Here is an 18,848-nt window from a genome sequence, read left to right on the forward strand (position 1 = left end):
GATTTAGTTCTCATCACTTAGTACAGTTTTCACCAGCCTATTTCTTCACGTTCTGACTCCTCAGGAGGTAAAAACCCATATTGCATTTTGGATTCCCTGAACTTTGCTGATCACTCAGGTCAGCTACCACTGAGTATTAGAATTTTGGGCACAAACAGAGTTGAGTATGTGGGCGGGGCTTCTTTTAAACACAAAATGAGTGAGACTGATTGAAAGTTAGCTGGGATTAAACCAAAGATCCCCAATTGTTGGCAACATTACACAAAACATAACTGGTGCCGTAAAACTTGGTTAATAAAATTTTGTTTTACTTTTCGTTGATTTTGTTCATTTTTGTGTTTTCCTAAAGATCCATCCTTGAGTTGCATCACAACATCCACTGAGATGTTGCTGAAAATGATGTATGTATTCAAAGTTCTTGAATAAAAAATTAAAATAATCAATAAAACTACTTGATTAATGTGTCTGTGTACCGAAGCGTAGAAGCAAGGTGAAGAACGATATTCAAACTGTCCAGTTGCATCTGTTATTTGTCGTTCAGCGTCTTCTTCTGATATGACGGAATAACTATAAAAATGAATAAAATGTAATAATGAAATGTAAATGTTATATAATGCATAATATAAACAGTAAGAATATAAATCATAATTATAAACACATCAATCATCAACAATCAGCCTGCATGGTATGTGACGGGGCGCTAAGAGACCTGGATAACAGGTCACATTTTTTTGCGATTCGATGTTGATTGACAATGGGAGTAGGGACGACAATTAACACTGGACATGATGATTGGCACCAGGGCACCCTAGGCCGGAGGTCAATGATCAACTTTGTGGTCATGTCATCTGACCTCCGGCTGTATGTCTTGGACAGTCGGGTGAAGAGAGGGGCTGAGCTGTCAACTAATCACCACCTGGTGGTGAGTCGGATCCGCTGGCAGGGGAGGAAGCTGGACAGACCTGGCAAACCCAAACGTATTGTGAGGGTCTGCTGGGAACTTCTGGCGGAACCCTCTGTCAGGGAGATCTTTAACTCCCACCTCTGGGAGAGCTTTGGCCAGATCCCAAGGAAGGCTGGGGACATTGAGTCTGAATGGACCATGTTCTCCACTTCCATTGTTGACGCGGCTGTCCGGAGCTGTGGCCGTAAGGTCTCCGGTGCCTGTTGTGGCGGAAATCCCCGAACCTGGTGGTGGACCCCGTAAGTAAGGGATGCTGTCAAGCTGAAGAAGGAGTCCTATTGAGCTTGGTTGGCCCGGGGGACTCCTGAGGCAGCTGACGGGTACTGGCAGGCCAAGCGTGCGGCAGCACGGGCAGTCACGGTTGCAAAAACTCGGGTCTGGGAAGAGTTTGGGGAGGCCATGGAGGAGAACTACCGGTCGGCCTCGAAGAAATTCTGGCAAACCATCCGGCGCCTCAGGAGGGGGAAGCAGTCCTCCACCAACACTGTTTACAGTGGAGGAGGGCAGCTGTTGACCTCGACTGGGGACATTGTGGGGCGGTGGAAGGAATACTTCGAGGATCTCCTCAATCCCACTGACACGCCTTCCATAGAAGAAGCAGAGGCTTGGGACTCAGAGGTTGATCCATTCATCACCCAAGCTGAAGTCACTGAGGTAGTCTGGCAGCTCCTCAGTGGTAAAGCACCGGGGCTGGATGAGATCTGCCCTGAGTACCTCAAGTCTCTGGATGTTGAGGGGCTGTCTAGGTTGACACGTCTCTGCAGCATCGCGTAGCAGTCAGGGACAGTGCCTCTGGCCTGGCAGACCGGGGTGGTGGTCCCCCTATTCAAAAAGGGGGACCGGAGGGTGTGTTCCAACTATCAGGGGATCACACTCCTCAGCCTCCCTGGGAAAGTCTATTCCAGGGTACTGGAGAGGAGAATTCGGCCAATAGTCGAACCTCGGATTCGGGAGGAACAATGTGCATCCGGGCCGCGGAACACTGGACCAGCTCTATACCCTCCACAGGGTGCTTGTGGGTTCATGGGATTTTGCCCAACCAGTCCACATGTGTTTTGTGGACTTGGAGAAAGCATTCGACCGTGTCCCTCGTAGCATTCTGTGGGAGGTGCTCCGGGAGTACGGGGTCGGTGGCCCTCTGTTAAGGGCTGTACGGTCCCTGTACGACCGGAGCAGGAGCTTGATTCGCATTGCCGGCAGTAAGTCAGTCCTGTTCCCGGTGCACGTTGGACTCTGGCAGTGCTGCCCTTTGTCACCGGTTCTGTTCATTATTTTTATGGACAGAATTTCTAGGCGCAGCCACAGGCCGGAGGGGGTCTGGTTCGGGAGCCACTTGATTTCATCTCTGTTTTTCGCGGATGATGTGGTCTTGTTGGCTCCTTCGAGCCAGGAACTCCAGCATGTCCTGGGGCAGTTTGCAGCCGAGTGTGAAGCGGCTGGGATAAGAATCAGCACCTCCAAGTCCGAGGCCATGGTTCTCGACCGGAAAAAGGTGGCTTGCTCCCTCCAGGTTGGGGGAGAGTTCCTGCCTCAAGTGGAGAAGTTTAAGTATCTTGGGGTCTTGTTCACGAGTGAGGGAAGGATGGAACGGGAGATTGACAGGCGGATCGGTGCAGCGGCCGCAGTAGTGCAGTCGTTGTATCGGTCTGTCGTGGTGAAGAGAGAGCTGAGTCGAAAGGCGAAGCTCTCAATTTACCGGTCAATCTACTTTCCTACCCTCACCTATGGCCATGAACTTTGGGTCATGACCGAAAGAATAAGATCCCGGATACAAGGGGCTGAAATGAGTTTCCTCCGCAGGGTGGCAGGACGCTCCCTTAGAGATAGGGTGAGAAGCTCTGTCACCCGGGAGGAGCTCGGACTAGAGCCGCTGCTCCTCCAAACCGAGGATCTGTTTCGGATGCCCCCGGGACGCGTTCCTGGCATGTCCTGCCGGGAGGAGACCCCGAGGAAGACCCAGGACACGCTGGTGTGACTATGTCACCCAGCTGGCCTGGGAACGCCTTGGGATCCTCCCGGAAGAGCTGGAGGAAGTGTCCTGGGAGAGGGAAGTCTGGGTGTCCCTGCTCAGGCAGCTGCCCCAGCGACCCGGCCCTGGATAAGCGGACGAAAATGGATGGATGATGATTGGAGAATATAGCTATTAAATGTATTGTGATTGTACATAATTTAAATTATAAAACACCTACAAAATATTTAATTCAAAGACACATACTGTCCACATAACTGTTCTTAATGAGTCAAAAAAACACAGACGGCGGCTCCTCAACAGTGCCTAAATCTTTATTTTTCAGTAAGCTACATTTTTTTCTCCAAATTAGACAGTTTTACATCATGACACAGTAACTTAAATTACCTATAGCTGACATGTACGCTTGATTCCAGTCTCGATGGAAGAATAGACCCAACGAAAAAACAAAAGAAGAAAATAAAAACAAAAAACAAACGCTAAAAAAGAAGCCCTCTTGAACGCAAACCTCCAATCCACATCTGTTAAAGGTGTCGTTAGGCAAAAATTATCTGTCCGAACCCCCAACGTAATGGAGTCATCGATTGTCCACAGCTGTAAGCGTAGCATGGTAAGAGTGTTAATGAGTTAAACCACAGTGAGTTGATAAAGAGATCGAGTCTTGTTCCAGTCAGTTGGTGTGCATTCGTTATTATATCTTTGAAGGGAAAAAAAAAAAAACTACCACAAGGGAGTCCACTTTTACGACAAGATGCAACCCTTGAGGAAAAAACAAAACCAAAAAAAAATAAGAAACCCAATGGCACTGTCAAAACGTGCGAACAGGAAGGAGACTGAGAGCTGAGGCGACCGACAGGCTGATATGAGGTGTTGACGCTCCATGCAGAAGTCCATGAGAGAGAAGGAGCTCCTCTAAACGCCACATCGTGAGCGTTTGTGTTTAATGCCAGCGATACAGGAGAGGCGTGCAGAACTTGCGGCCACCTCGCCGCCAAAATAAGAGATCCCTTGAAGCGGTACCGTCCAGTCTTGAGGTACCACGCGTCAGAAAGAGTCACCTTTTAACATCGGTCTGGATTTCTGGGTGGTACGTTTATATTTTTTTTTCTCCCCCCACCCTGCACATGCACACATTCACAGTTCAGGGATGTTCAGTTTGTAATCAGCGTCTGTGTTTTTTGTTTTTTTTTTTACGTCTCAAGAGTTCGAGGTCAAACGTGCCTCAGCAGGGATCGACCGCAAGTTACAACGCACGAGAACCGCTCCTACAGTCAGTGGTGTCACATTGTAGATTTCTCCAGACGTGAGACGTCTTATGATGGACCTTCAGTAACAAGAAAATCTCATCTTTCAAAATAAAACACGAAAAAAAAAACCCAACTAAAAGCCCGAGATGGCAAGCGCTCAGCTATGTACAGGTTAAACTGCCCAGTCAAGACAAAAACAACAGTTGTATAATGGCACAGTTATTGGTTTTCTTTGCCACATCAAAATGCAGTCCACATGTGATCAAATGGTTTTTAAACAGACATCTCAATCGGAGCATGTTAATGTTCTGTATGTGCCAGAAAAACTCACTCTGAAACACATGAAAAAGGAAAAAAAAACAAATGATTCCAGTTGAGCCTTCGCTTCTGTCCCCCCCGAACAAAACAAAACAAAAAAAGCACATAAGAAAATTATTTGTACATTTATTTCTCAGGAGAGGAAAAGTCATGAAAGCTGAAGAACATGAACAAGAACCCTCAAACAGATAAATCAGGAGAAGGTCGAGACACAACAACATCTAACAGGTTTGAATGGTCTCTTTTGGCTGAGTGGAAGTCTCGTCCGGTAGCTGCAGCGACGCTCAACGTGGGGAACTTTTAGCTCAACAACAAATCCAACATTTTAACCTCCTCTGTGTCGCCAAAATGTACAATCCCCAGGTCTGAAGTTCTCCCACGTCGAGTGTCGTACAAGCTGAAGCTCTGAAATGTGCTTTGAGTGTGCTTCATTTTGATATCGTCCACTGGGAGTCACACAATCGGATCGCCTTCAAGCACAGAGTGTCTGAAGACAGAAGACAAAGCTGAGACGTGTCCATCAGGCGTCGCTCTTTTTTTTTTTTTTTTGCCGGCTAGAGGAGGAGCAGCTCGTAGCGAATAGTAAGCTCACACCGACCCAGTACGTCACCGGGAATATAGATAGAAGTCCTGCACGACTTTCTGCTTCTTCTAGCTGTCGGTTGTTGGATTTTATCGGAGATTTTCTTTTTACGCATTTATCTGAAAGGCTAAATCAAGTTTCTGTGGTTTTCTATCCATAATAGAAACCAGATCACACACCGACCAGAGAAATTTTTTTTTCTGAACCTACAATCCTAAATCTGACCCAATCGGAAAGGAAAACGATCCGAATTGTTTCCCGACTCCAGTTGGAGTCCAACAAAGACAAACGCAAAATTTACTGGCATGCAACATGAGCCTCAGCTGTAGATAGACTATCAAAGCTCACGGGTAAGAACTTATATCCAACGTCAAAACCTTTTTTAGTACGGAACAAATTGTGAAGCAGAATCAAAAAACTGTCTCGTTTGATTGGTCAGACGGTTCCTCTCTTTCTTCTGTACCTTTAATACAAAGCTGGAGCCTGGACATGGTTAGCCTAGCTTAGCATAAAGACTGGATACAGTTGGAAACAGCTAGCTTCCCAAACAAGTCAAAAAAACGCTTCAAGCATCTCTTAAGATCGCTAATAAACACGCGTCTTGTTTGTTTAATCTGATTTTAGCCAAAGTTATGTGCCAGAACTTTTCCTTGGCACACGGCCGGATGTAGTGATGGTTTCTCAAAGCAAAAAATAATAATAAATAATAATTTAAACAACACTACAAAATTGTCATTCTAACATTTTTGTTTTTGTGTTCATATAAAGCTGGAAGGATTTGTGTTTATGCTTTAAACGTGTTTGTAAATGCTCCGTTTCCCATCTTTGTGCTAAGCTAGGCTAAACACATCCCGACTCCGGCTCCAGTCAGTAACCACTCCCTCGATGACTTTTACAATCCACTAAACTTAAAGAGGATATTCATTTATCGTTGAAACCAAACAGAAAACCACAGATTCTTCAGAGTTTTCTGCCTTCCAGCATAACCAATAACAGAATCGATTAACGCGATTATCGTGCCGAAGAACTTCAGATCTCTACTGTCTGATAATTTTCCTAAAACACTGACTTTAATTATTCTAATTACCTAAATTCTTCTATTTACTTTCAATACATGAGTTCACAGTAAAGGGTCACATTCAATAAATTAAATACTCAGAAGACAGAACAACCAAATTTAAATTCCCCTCAACTTTACAAGTAATAATCAAATAGAAACTTGAAAAACTGCATTAAATGTGACACTTTACTAAACTTATGTCATAAAAATTGCAGAAAAAATTAACACGTAATTAAATAACAAAGTCGACGTTTCAGGCATAATTCTTCTATTCTTAAGGTGCGTTGTTAACATTGTTTAACATTAAATATCGTCTAGTCATGCTGCCCACCTAATGTGGACACAGTGCAGTTTGATTATACTAAACTGCTGAGTTGTATAAGTATGAACATGTCATAATCGTCACATATATATCGATGTTGAGTATTAGTGTCACATTCTACACGAGGCTGCTTTCCTCCTCCACATCCTTACAATCCTCTTGTTAAACATGAATATTTTTAAAGCTGTTTATCGTAGCTTTTAAGTTACATCTATTAAATTCTCTCGGTATTAGAACGGTAATATTTCAAGACGTCAAAAACACCTTTCATCAGAAAAAAGTCTGACGAGTAGTGTTTTGTTTTAGCGCATTTTTTAGATTCCTGTGCTAAAAAAAGCGAAAAGAAGCCGAAGCTTTAAAAAGAGGACGTTGTTGGACACGCAGCTTTGTACGTTACGTTAATAAGATGCTCGTCAGTACCACAGGCTCTTCCCAATTAGTGCACGGTGAGGAGAGGGGGAGGGGTCTGAGGACACACCTGTACAGCCAGGTGACCACACAGGGACGAAAAATGGAATGAAGGACAAAAAGAAAAGGAACAAAAAACACAAAAGAGTTTACAATCAGACGACCTGCCCAGCCTGCAGCGTGGAGCAGAATTCAAACTCCGCACACCCAAACTAAGAATACAAAAAAAAAAAAAAAAGAGTTAAAGAAAAATATTTCCAAAAGCACAACATTAAGTTTTTTTTTGTTTTTATATCCTACATCCAGCTCGATAGCGACATTAATAGTTCAACAAGATCAATATATTTTTTATAATCATTTTAAGGTACCTCTTATATTTTTCTGAGTATTTACAACTGTACAAGCAAAGCACACACTTCAAAGTGCACAAATTTAATACAGTATTGACTAGTTTTGCATTTACAAGGTTTATATCCCCCCCGCCCACCCAAAAAAAACACACAACCTGAAACTATTAAACAATAAAACAAAAACAATCGAAACAAGTCTTTTTCGTACAGTTTACAAAAACCAAAAATAAAAAGGGGGAAAGAAAGAAAACGCTGCTAGATTTGTACTCTCTCTCTCTTTCTCTCAGTAAGACTTGTGACGTCCAGTACGACTAAATATTTTCCACGCGTCACGCTTCGTTAGCATTTTGGGGATTTGTTGTTTTTTTTTGTTGTTGAAAAGAAATAAACTCTATGCTTGTCTTGTATAAAAGTTAAGGCAAAGTCATTTTTCAAGTTTAAATAAAATTCAAGTTTCTCAAACACTGGATGGAAATATTTTCTTTTCTCTTTACATTTTGCGTATACATTAGAGACCTCGATGCATCTCTATCTCTTTTTTTTTTCCTCTTCTCCCTAAAAAAGAAAACTTAACGATATTTCTCATGGAATAAACAGCATTGGTTTATAAATAAGTGGATATGGTGCAATTTTCTCTTTTTACCATTTCCACCGATGAGACAAAACAAAAACCAAAAAAAAAGAAATTCGACTCATCCAAGTGCATCTCAGTCCTTCAAATAATCCCAAAAAAATATATATTATCAACTCAAGATTTCGCGTCCAAATCAAAAGCAGCTATGAGCAGGAGTACAGGCTCTTTTTAATGAAGCGTTCCCTGCGCCAGATGGGCTCCTGTTTCCTCTTAGTGGGATTACCCAGAATGCTTCTTGATGCAGGAAGACTTTGGCGAGACGTGCAAAGGTCCCACGTGGTTTTTAGGTTTGTGTCCCCCCCCGAACAGATATCGTGTATAGTACAGTGGTTTTTTTTTATTATTTTTTATGTGTGTTTTGCATCTTTAAAAAGAAGAAAAGATTGAGCCGAGCACACGACAGGGAGGGAAACTCACCTCACAGTCCCACAAAACAAACTCCTGACTTTTCCATAATTACAGTTTAATCATTTAACTGTCATCTTCAGTCACCAATCGTATACCAATAATTCTTTACATTTCTCCAGCCAATTACATCTTTAGAATACAGTAAATATCTCAGTTGGTTATCTGCCAGAGTGGCTGCTACAGTAGACAGACCTCCCAACCCAAGTTTGAATTTAAACAAAATCTGACCAACAAGTTTCCTCTCCTTGCTGCTTCACTCCCCCGACAAACATCTGTCATCCGAAATGCTTCTTGATTGAGTCCCACTGAGCCCCAATTAGTGTGGTTTGTTAGCGTCTCCGTCCGGAACCACAATCTAAAGGGCTCAAGGTGAGTAAAGGATGTGAATGTTTTCCTTTGACTCTGTGCTTTTTTTTTAAAAAAAAAAGGTGCAGTTTATAACCCAGGAACGCAGGAGTGAAGCAGGAAGTGTGCTGGATCAATCTTTTTCCAATGTTTTTAGAAGAAAACCAAAAACCAAACAAAAAAAAAAAAACTCAAATCAAAAAGAGTGCAAACTCGAACTAGAAGGATCCGACGAGGGAGCATGCGGACAGAAAAACATAAAACGACAAACAACTCTTGTGTTAAAGACTCGAAGAGGAGGAGCTGAACATCTTCACCCCGAGGATGATTTCACACCACAGTTTCAGACGTCCCTGCTGTAAATCCGCCCGCTCTCGTCTGCTTGTTAACAGTTTTTAAATTTCTCTAAAGGACGTTTGGTTCAACACAGTTCACACGAGCCCCGACGGGGGACTCCCGACAAAAACCTCCTCCACACTCCAACATGGCAAACTACATTCCAAAAAAGCCCACTCAGCGTTTACCTTCATCGGTTTAGTTTTAGTAAAATGTTCTAGGTCTATTCAACCGTCTCACTTTCCGCGCTCATCACTTCTACGAGCACTCTGCAATGAAAATCCTTGAAGCCAAACTCCAAAACCACAGCATGCCTATAAAAGCGCCAAACTCCTTGAGGGAAATAAAAAAGAAAAATTTTTGCACAATATAACAAGCCGATCCACTCTGCCAAGTCATGCGACGCTGCCTGAACGTCCATCCTTCACTACAGTGTGTTCAACAGGCATCCACAAGGCAGAACAACAAAACAAAAACACTCGAGCGATTGTGTCAACAGAGATGTTGTCGCGAAGGTTTGATTTTCTGAAGGTTTGTTTCCTCTTTGACTTTTAAAGGATCAATTCCCTTTTTACGCTTCAGCCAGGATAATGAAACCTTTGCCCCTCCGAGTCCGAGGAAACACGAACAGTGCAATACAGTTATGTAGATGTGAGTCTAGTTTAGCTAGATGAGCTGTAGTAACAGATTCCAGGATTCCACGTCTAGCACCATATCTAGAGGAAAGAAGCGGAAACATCCCGCGGTCACGCCTCCGTACTCTAACTTCAAACTGAACTCTGAACTTTTTGTATCAGCAGATATTCAGAACAAGGTCGCCTTCTTGTTGCGGCCGCGAGTTACCTGTCACAGTGGTAAACTGTCAGAGCATCTGAATGGTAGCTAGTGTTAACTTCCTCCTTCCTAATCTCAGCTCGCCAGTGTTTCCTCACCTCCAGAGTGAACGGACCAGCCTCAGACGAGAGGCCGCCGTTTGATCATCACAACTGGATTTGAAATGTCAGCCTGCTTCGACATCACGTGCCTGCGAATGGATTCATTCCACAGTTTTTTTTTTGTTTTTTTAGCAGGAAACGAAGAGAGAGGAGAGCGCCGCAGCCATCAAAGCTTCTCAAGCTTTCCCAAAAACACAATGCCATGAAAACTGAGCTTCCCCTGACTCATCACACACACACACAAACACCTTAACCAACTTTCAGGCGTTTCCAATGGTCAGATTTTGGCCAACAACAAACAACAACAGGTCCAAGATGCCTTTTTCTCAGCAGTGATCTCCCATTTTAGACACAAGCTACGCAATACAGCTAGCCAGTTAGCAGTGTTAGCAAACAGTAAAAAAAACAACAGCAGCAGAGAGAGCCGATTCTTTACAGAGAAACTTATCAGAGGAAGAAGAACGATTACCAGCAGTAACTGTACCGACAGACGACCAACGAAGCTGAGCTGCTGAAGAAGAAATACATTATCAAAATCTTCAAGAAAATTCACTTTGAGGCGATGTAAACCGAAGGATTTGAGTCTTGTTGCGATGAGATTCAGATGTTAAGTTTTGCATATGGATGTGAATATGTATTAAAATAAAACACATCTGCTAATTAGGACCCATAATGAAACTACATACAGTTGCACAACGGTGCCACTCGACATGCAAACAAACCCCTCGCTATGAGAGCCCACACAAGGCGGAGTCTGTTGTACGCGCTCTTTCCCATCATCCACTGGGGTGGCGTCCAACAATGCCCCTGCTGCTTCACACACACACACACACACACACACACACACACGACTAATTTAATCCCACAAGGCCATTTGGACAGAATGAATAAATTTCAGTGTCGTCTGTGCCGACTTATCGGCTGACACAACTAACGCAATGCAAAAAAAGAGAAAAAGGAGAAATAAAACTGAAAATAAAAAAAAAAAAAAAAAAAAAAGCAAATAAATAGAATAAAAAGAATGAAACGGTGCTCTACATGCACAGTAAAGTGCTTTTTGTCTGCAAGCCCTGATCCAGAAAAGAAGGCGTCCTCTATGCTTGTTGTGACTGGTGAGTCTGGGATATAAGTATTGAGTAGCCCTGACTTATATTTCCTTTTTTTAACGCATCAGTGGAGCGTAGTGGGGGAGGCTGGAGGACACAGGGAGGCGCAGAGGGGAGTCGCCCTACTGCGGGGACTTGGGTGGGGTGTGGTGGGGATCTTTGCTGGGGGTTTTCCCTGGATGTGGGGGCGGGGACGCCCACCGCCCGGCCGGCCTTCGGGCGTCCCTCGGGGGTCTGCCCGGGGTGGCCGAGCCGGGTTTAGAGGAAGGGGGGTATGTCTCTCGGGCCTTGGCCTCTCCTGCCGGGATGGAGGCGTCGGGGCACTTCCTCTCCTCGCCTGCGGGGGCAGCGCAGGCTGGCTTGGCTTCCTTGGGGGTCGGCGGTTGCTGTAATGTTGGGGCGTCCTTCACCCGCTGGCAGATCTCAGCGTAGGAGGGCTTCCTCAGCTCCTGGGGGGGAAACAACAACAACAGAGACGTGAAATATTCAGCACAGCACCTTCACAATAATCTGCCGGCCTCGACGTAATATTAACGAGGAGTTAGCACCGCTAGCGTTCCAGCTCCGTCACCAAAGTGAAATCAAGGCAGCTGGTTCCCAACACTAGTTTTTGGAGGTTCAGAAGTTCAATCTGTTTCTTTTCATACCTATATATGGTTTTATAGTCTTTGTCCAATCATTACATCTGATTAGCTGCAGGTTTAGCAATTTTTTTATGTTCTATTGTGTGCATAAGCTCAAGGTTTTTCCTCTTGTACTGATGCAGAGGTTTGTTTTTTTCCTTAAAATGACATTATTTTTCTACAGAAACCTTCTGCTGATCTCTTCTCAGATAAAAACTTTCCTCGCAGTTGTTTCAAGTAAATCTTTCAGACTTATACCTTATCGGTTTTGAAAACACAGAACTTTATTCCCCAGGAGGAGTCAGAAATTTTCTCATCTATAATCAAAATCAATATGAGACGGAGCAGAATTGAGGAACGATTCATTTTACCACCTTTTGTTCAACCCAAAACCAATTTATCTGACGTCTTACAGGAAGTAAGACAACAACCAACAACAAAGGAGGAGAAGTGTTGGAGACTGACCGTGGCAGCACCGTTGACTTGCACCGATTTGCTTGCAGTGGACAGAGTGCCGGGAACTCGCTCCACAGACAACTGCACCTCCTTCGGCTTTACCTCCGTCACCTTCACCTCCCTGAAGCCAACGCAAACAGAAGACAAGAAAATTAAAAACAGTGTGTGATGCTCAGAGCTGCCTGCAGTTTACCACCAGACACACAGTTCAAATCAACAAAGACAAAATACAGCAGAGACGCAGCGAGCAAACACCAGGAAACTGAAGTTTTCCAGGTGCACGAGACACGATTGATGCATATTATTGATCGACTGAGCCGGCTTCCCTTCGACTGACAATTTATTCTCTTCTATTTTCAGTTTGTTTGTTGGTCAGTTCATCAGCAGGACTGAGCAGAAAAGAATTCAACAGATTTGAAACATGTTGGATGCAGGATGGGTCTCAGCCCAGAATAGACCTCATTAAACTTAAGAAAACAGGCCTCCTGTGGGCGGCCCCCCGCTGGCTGACGGAGACTGTTGTCTCTTCAAATAAGAACCACGATAGAACAGAATTAATTTTCCATTCACAGCAGGAAGCTGAGACGTTCTTCTTCTGCATCAACAGGTTGGATTATTATATTTTATATTTAGTAAACTTTGACCTTTAAACTCAATACTTTCATCATTTATTATCGTTTATAAACTTCCATAACCTTTTAGCTTTGGTTGTACAGATTTCAGGGGTATGAAGCCATTTTGATGAAAACAGTCAGCCGTATTTAGGTGGCTGGTGTCTAATAGTGAGTACAACTTGATGCAGGTCCTAATAACAATCTGGATCTAGACGTCTTAACATGTTTTCATGGAGGGAAGTTGTTTTCCATCTGCTATGGAGTCACAAAGTGGCAAAGGAACCATCAGTGTGCAGCTGAGATTATAAAGATTCAGAAAACACCCGGTGATTTTCAAACAGTTAACAGTTTTAGAAGTATATCCAAACAGATATGACAACACAGATCCGTGGGGAGAATAACCCAGACTCCTCTCAGCAGCTGAACATTTTGTGAACGTTTCCTCTTTTATTTGATTCCATCTGCATTGTTTTGTTGTCCTACTGGTCGGCTGCTCCAGATCTGGTGAGGTTATATTATGGCAGAGAATAAAGTGATGCCAGACAGAAGAATAAAAAGATCTTTTAACATTTGTTAAATCCGGAAACATCCCACTTTGGTAATGACATTGAAATCCCAGCATGGTGGGTCTCTCACACACCTGCTGCCTCACAACGGAGGAAATATAAATATCTACATCTCGGGTCTGTCAGACCCTGCAGAACAGATTCAACACCATCAGTGTGGTTCTTACGCTGCTGGGAGGGAGGGAGCGGGACTGTGTGGCGGGCCGGCAGCTGGGGTGAGGGTCGGGGCTGAGGCTGAGGCTGACACTGAAGCTGATGCTGAGACTGAGGCTGAAGCTGAGGCTGAGGCTGAGGCTGAGGCTGGGGTCGGGGTGGTCGGCGAGGGCTGGAAGCTTGTGGGCATTGGGGAGGTGGAGGACCGAAGAGGCTCTTTGGGGCCCGCTGGAGACAGAGCGCCTCCAGTGCTGGAGTCAGCACTTACATTCTGCAATGAGAAAACAAGAAGAGACTGAAAGTGAGGCATTAAAGCAAGTAATTTTATTTCCCTTTTTGTAGTCGCAGCAGTAAAAGTATTTATCAAATCTCCAGCCTCTGTGCTGCAGCTGTAGAGAACACGTGTTGACAGTCTGCAGGGGAGGTTTTCTGTCCAACAACAGTAATAAATGAACAGCAGATGTCGGCTAAATGATAACACAGAGATACTCTGTGAGTTAGCTCCGTTTTAGCGTCTGTGCTTACCCGTTCCTTTGCGGATCCGACGACGACGCTGCTGGCCAGCCGGTTGTCGAACACGTCGTCGGTCTTGAGCTGGCCGGCTGCTCCGGGCAGGGGAGGGAAGCTGGAGAGGCCCAGCTCGAAGCTCGGAGACGGGGGTTTGGGAGGAGGAGGCGGCGACTGAGGCGTCACTCTCTACATGAGGGCAACAAACGCAGTGAGCAGAGGACGAGTGACAGGGAACAATCTTGACACACAAAGTCAGGACGACAAACTGAAGCTAAATTCACACCAGAGCTACATCATTTATAGATATGAACGCAGGAGGACACCAGGGAGGTACTTACTGTAAACTTTTCGTCCCTCTTTTTCCTAGAAGCAGAAACATTTTTCCTTTAAGAAAGAGAACACTTCAATTTACAAACATCCATTCTAACTGAAACAATGACTTCACCCTGCACATGTACGAAGACAAATCAGTTCTCGGGACGCAGGATTTAAGCCTGCTGCTTCTCACGGCTGATACGGGTAAGATCATTTTACATTTTTGTATTTTAAAGAAAACCAGACAGACGATTTAATATTCCACAGCTCTGAGAAGATTTGTGTTGTCGTAGATTTCTCTCTCCTCTCTGAACCCTAACTGAACATCTATTGCAAATTTAATTTGTGTTTTCTTCCTCCGAAACTTTCCGAACCCGGAGAGACGAGGACCGATAATAATATGAGCAGATATTGGCCTGTCTGCTCATATTGTCTCTCTAATATCTGTATTGTAGTTGCCCCAAAAATCCAGGATCCGTCAGGTGACAGTATTAACAGTACTTGTGAATTGCAGCGGTGTCTTACCTTCCTCTGCCGATTCCCAGAGAGTAGTCTGTGGTGGCGGGCTCCGTTACTCGCCCTGTGCCCACGGTGTCCCTGCGTGGGAAGGCGGTGGTGGAGGGTAACCTGGTTCTGGGCTGGCTGGTGGGGAGTCGTGTCGGTGGACTGCTGCGGACCCCGTTGAGCCTCTCGCTGGGGAAGCTGGGAAAGAGGCCCGGGTTGTCGAGGAGGCCGGCGCTGCGGTCCACTGTGGGGATGGTCGGCCTCAAGTGAGGTTTACTATGATTCCTGCAGGAAACAGGAACACTTCAGTCAACACGTGTGAGAATATCACATTAATTAATTTAAAACATGTAACCACATTCAGGACTGTTGGCTCAAATGATACGATCTAAGAAGTTCTGAACGTTATCGTACGTCAGACAAACCAGAAGCTTCGTCTCCTCCTCCTTCCCTCCCTGCGAGCTGATAGATATCTCACTTCTCAGAATGTTTCTATTAATAGTTGCTTGTTTTCCATCCCTTCATTAGTGATAAGAGAAAGCACAGACACGAACCTGTTCCTGGGCGAGTAGTGTCTGACGGTGAGGGGGGACGTCGCTGGTTTGAAACTGTGTGATGTGGTAAATCCATTGATGAACTGGTTGTTGTGAAATGGTGCAACCTAATGAACAGAAAACAGTCACCAGCAGCGTTAACAGGGAGTGGAAACATCTTTTAGGTAACAAAGTGAAGAGTGTTTGCAGTGAGACTGGACCTTTATCTTCGAGACACTGACAGAGATGCTTCGAATACAGAACAATCTTAATGTTGTTAAAGGTTTTACTGCAGAATCACCATCATCGCATATTCAATGTTTAAGAGATCTTATACAGTATTCTCTTAAAGGTTTGACTGACAAGTTCTATAACCCATGGCAGCCATTTTCATGAGAGAAGATTAGATTAGAATAATTTAATTGTCAAACTTGAGGAGGAAAATTGTCTGTTGTCTCACCGAGGACACTAAAAACACAAAACAAGACGCATCACGTCAGTAAAACAAAGATCTGTCAACTTTACATCTGTCAGTGTTCGGCCTGAGGGGCGTACACACCGCTTGATTTTCATCATTATTATTTGTTTATTTATTTTCATTGTCTGCACTTCTTTCTTCTGATTATTCTCATTATGACTTTGATAATTCTCTACTCTCTTAAAAGCAACATTTTCTTTTTCTTTCTGTCTGTTGGCTGAAATAAATAAAGCTTTTAGAAGAAAAGTGTGACACGCTTCCCCCTGCTGGTCATCCTGTGCACATGTTGTTGACTCATGATGTCTTGTGTTCTCTTCCTTTTTCTTTTTTTGTTTTCTCCTGATGCAAAAAAGACAATAAAGACGGGGCAGGAACTTTGGCTCTGTGTCTTCGACCTCCCAACGTGACAGCTGTGTTGGTCTGGAACTGACCGACGGCGGTTCAGTTTTGGTTGTTTCCTTTTGTTTTTCTGATGAGTGCGGTAGTCCTATTTTTTACGGCTTGATTTAAAACGTTCTTCCTGCTGCAACTGGATTAGTTTGATTATGTTACACCTCTTCTTGTAGTCAGTCTGGGGGTCGTACATACAAACACTTAACCAACCGATTCTGGGAAGCATGTTCGAGATCATAACTATTTTAACTTTGAGACCAGCTGGTAAAAAGAGTTTAACAGATTAGAAAAGGAAATTAACCATTTACATTTGCATTTAATAAACCAGATGCCATGAAAACAAAACATGTTATATTGTAAAACCTCTTATCCACATGCATGTTGACTTGTACATAAAAAAGCATTTTAAAATGTGAATTTAAGCAATAAATTTGACTTTGTACTGCTGCTTTGTTTACATTAATGTCCAGCTGTTTCATGCAAACACTTTTGCTCGTTTTTGAGGACATAAATGTTGATTATTTTCTAGTTCTTATCCAATTGATTAAATACAATTTTCCTTTTGCCTCAGAACCGTATCAACAGCATCATAATCATTGCGGTTTGCAGTCTCTCGTTTAAATTCTGTCAGCTGGTTCTTACCAATGTGGGGTCGATGAAGCTGTGTGTGGCGGACCAGGCCTGCGGCGTGATGAGGCTGTATAAGGGGAACTGCTGCTGGGGGCTGTAAACCGGCGGGATGTAGTAGGACGTGTAGCGCTGCTGGGCGTACGGGTTCACCTCCACCGGCCGGTAACCGTTCTTTGGCATGAAAGTGTTGATAGCGATTGCCTTCGCCTTTATCCTCGCCTGGTGGACAGAGACAGAAGAAGGGAGGGGAATCAGACTAACGACAGAACTGGAGCACGAAGTGAAAGAAGGATTTTCATCTAAACCAATTTTCCACTTGAAGTTTGATAATTATTGGCATCAGTCTACATCTTCTTTGTTTAATTACTCCTCGTTATTGAATATGTGCTCGTGCACCAGACAAAAGTTTTGTTTATCAAAGTTTTGACCAGAATTTAAGCATTAATTTAGACAGTAACAGCTGGCAAATAGCACAGGCAGCCAATCAATTAATCAACAAGTTCTCAACTAATTTGCTAAACAATTAATTGTGAATATTTCCTGGTTTCTTTCCTCCTCCGTGAGAGTAAACTGAAAAAAAAAAAGACATTTGAGGATGTCGTCTTCGGCTTTGGAAGGCTTAAATCTCATATCAATTAATTCATTATTCAGTACAGCATGTGGCTGAGGAACAGAAGTTACCTTTGTGCTCTTTAACTGAATGTTTTCATTAAGTGTAAATCACAAGCGGTAATGAAAGAAGCTGTGTGCAGCCTGACAACACAGTACAGAAACAGCTCCGATGAGTCAGACTCTTCTTCTGTGGTGTTAATAAGGATTTTCATACATTAGTAGAACGACTTCCAGGTGTGACGTCACCTGACCTCTGAATGAACCTCTGAAGTGAAGACCTGTGATTCCTCTGAGGTGTGTTTCTTTGTGACGGTGATTAATTATTCATGAGGAAGTTTATCTCTGTTCCGTCCTTCACTAATAAAAGTTTCCCTTTCGGACTTTATGAAAGCGCAGACTGTGACCTGTCGTCCTATCAGCCTGCAGACTGAAGCACTGAAGGGTAGGTGAAATTAACAAAAAGAAAGTGAGTGACCCTCACTTGAAACCAGAGAGCTCACAGCGTAGATGAGCACTTTATTTAGACTCTCTTTCATGAAATTGGGCGACAATTGACCAGAGATCATCTGATTTGCTGGCAGCAGCACATTTCAAACTAGTTGGGCGAGCAGCAACAACAGATTGGGAAAGTTCTGCGTCCTCGAAAGACTCAGACATTCACTAACAAGGACGGGACGAGGTTCACCACCACCAACACATGATCATGGAGAGGAGATCACTACTCAGGGACGGGTACACTTCCTGTTTTTATTATGTTTTACTCAGCGTCCAAACTGTTTTGGAGTCAGGGTTGTATAGACTGTAGGATTTAGTGGCATCTAGCGGTGATATAATGACTCTAGATGTGTAGATGTGTAGATATTTAAGAAGGTCTCTTACCTTAATAGGCTTCCCTTGGAAGGTCTTCACCTCCTCACGCAGATACTGATATGCCTTCATCAGGAGAAAGTGGACAGCACAGCGTTAGGTGAGCGGTTGATTATAAAACAAAAACTGACAACTTGAGCCATTAAAGTACCAGATGGATCTTAAAAAGCGCAGCAGGCAGGATTTAGTGGCATCTAGCAGGGATTTTGCAGATTGGATCCAATTGAACACTATGCTACAGTAGAAACATCACAGTGCAACATGTTGGACTCTGTTAACATACAGAAGGTTCATCAACCCATATTGAAAACACAGCAGCTGTTAGTTTCAGGTGATTACACACAAATTAAACTTAATCCTACACACTGGACCTTTAACAGCATCATCACTCATACAAGGTCAAATAACAGATACCGCTTGTTTTTGCCTAATAATCGTTAAAAAAATATATTTGAGTACTTTACAGCAGCTTTTCTACATCTTCTCATCTACTAAAACAGCTGTAAAATGTTTTTGATAACTCCTTCTTTCCCCAAATCTCTTCATTCAAGTTCCTGTGGATAACTAATCTTTAACTCAGGGGCAGTTCTACAAATGTATCTAAACCAA

At 43.7% G+C, this 18,848-nt stretch overlaps 1 protein-coding gene across 5 annotated transcripts in view; it reads right to left on the bottom strand.

Moving 5' to 3' along the window:
* Positions 1-3,231: 3,231 nt before the first annotated feature.
* LOC115572453 (La ribonucleoprotein 4B) overlaps positions 3,232-18,848 on the bottom strand; it is a 44,057-nt gene continuing 28,440 nt past the window's right edge. For 4 of the 5 annotated variants that reach the window (XM_030402530.1, XM_030402529.1, XM_030402527.1 and 1 more), the window contains 9 exons: positions 18,252-18,305; positions 16,773-16,979; positions 15,281-15,387; positions 14,748-15,011; positions 14,246-14,291; positions 13,923-14,093; positions 13,412-13,668; positions 12,074-12,185; positions 3,232-11,434 (listed from right to left, as the gene is read on the bottom strand). In XM_030402530.1, coding sequence (XP_030258390.1) covers positions 11,108-11,434; positions 12,074-12,185; positions 13,412-13,668; positions 13,923-14,093; positions 14,246-14,291; positions 14,748-15,011; positions 15,281-15,387; positions 16,773-16,979; positions 18,252-18,305 — 1,545 coding nt within the window. In that variant the 3' untranslated portion in view covers positions 3,232-11,107. The remainder of the gene's footprint in view (positions 11,435-12,073; positions 12,186-13,411; positions 13,669-13,922; positions 14,094-14,245; positions 14,292-14,747; positions 15,012-15,280; positions 15,388-16,772; positions 16,980-18,251; positions 18,306-18,848) is intronic. The other variant, XM_030402528.1, reaches the window with a different exon arrangement.

The sequence above is a fragment of the Sparus aurata genome, chromosome 21 (genome assembly GCF_900880675.1).
Source record: "Sparus aurata chromosome 21, fSpaAur1.1, whole genome shotgun sequence".
In the NCBI taxonomy this organism is placed as follows: Eukaryota; Metazoa; Chordata; class Actinopteri; order Spariformes; family Sparidae; genus Sparus; species Sparus aurata.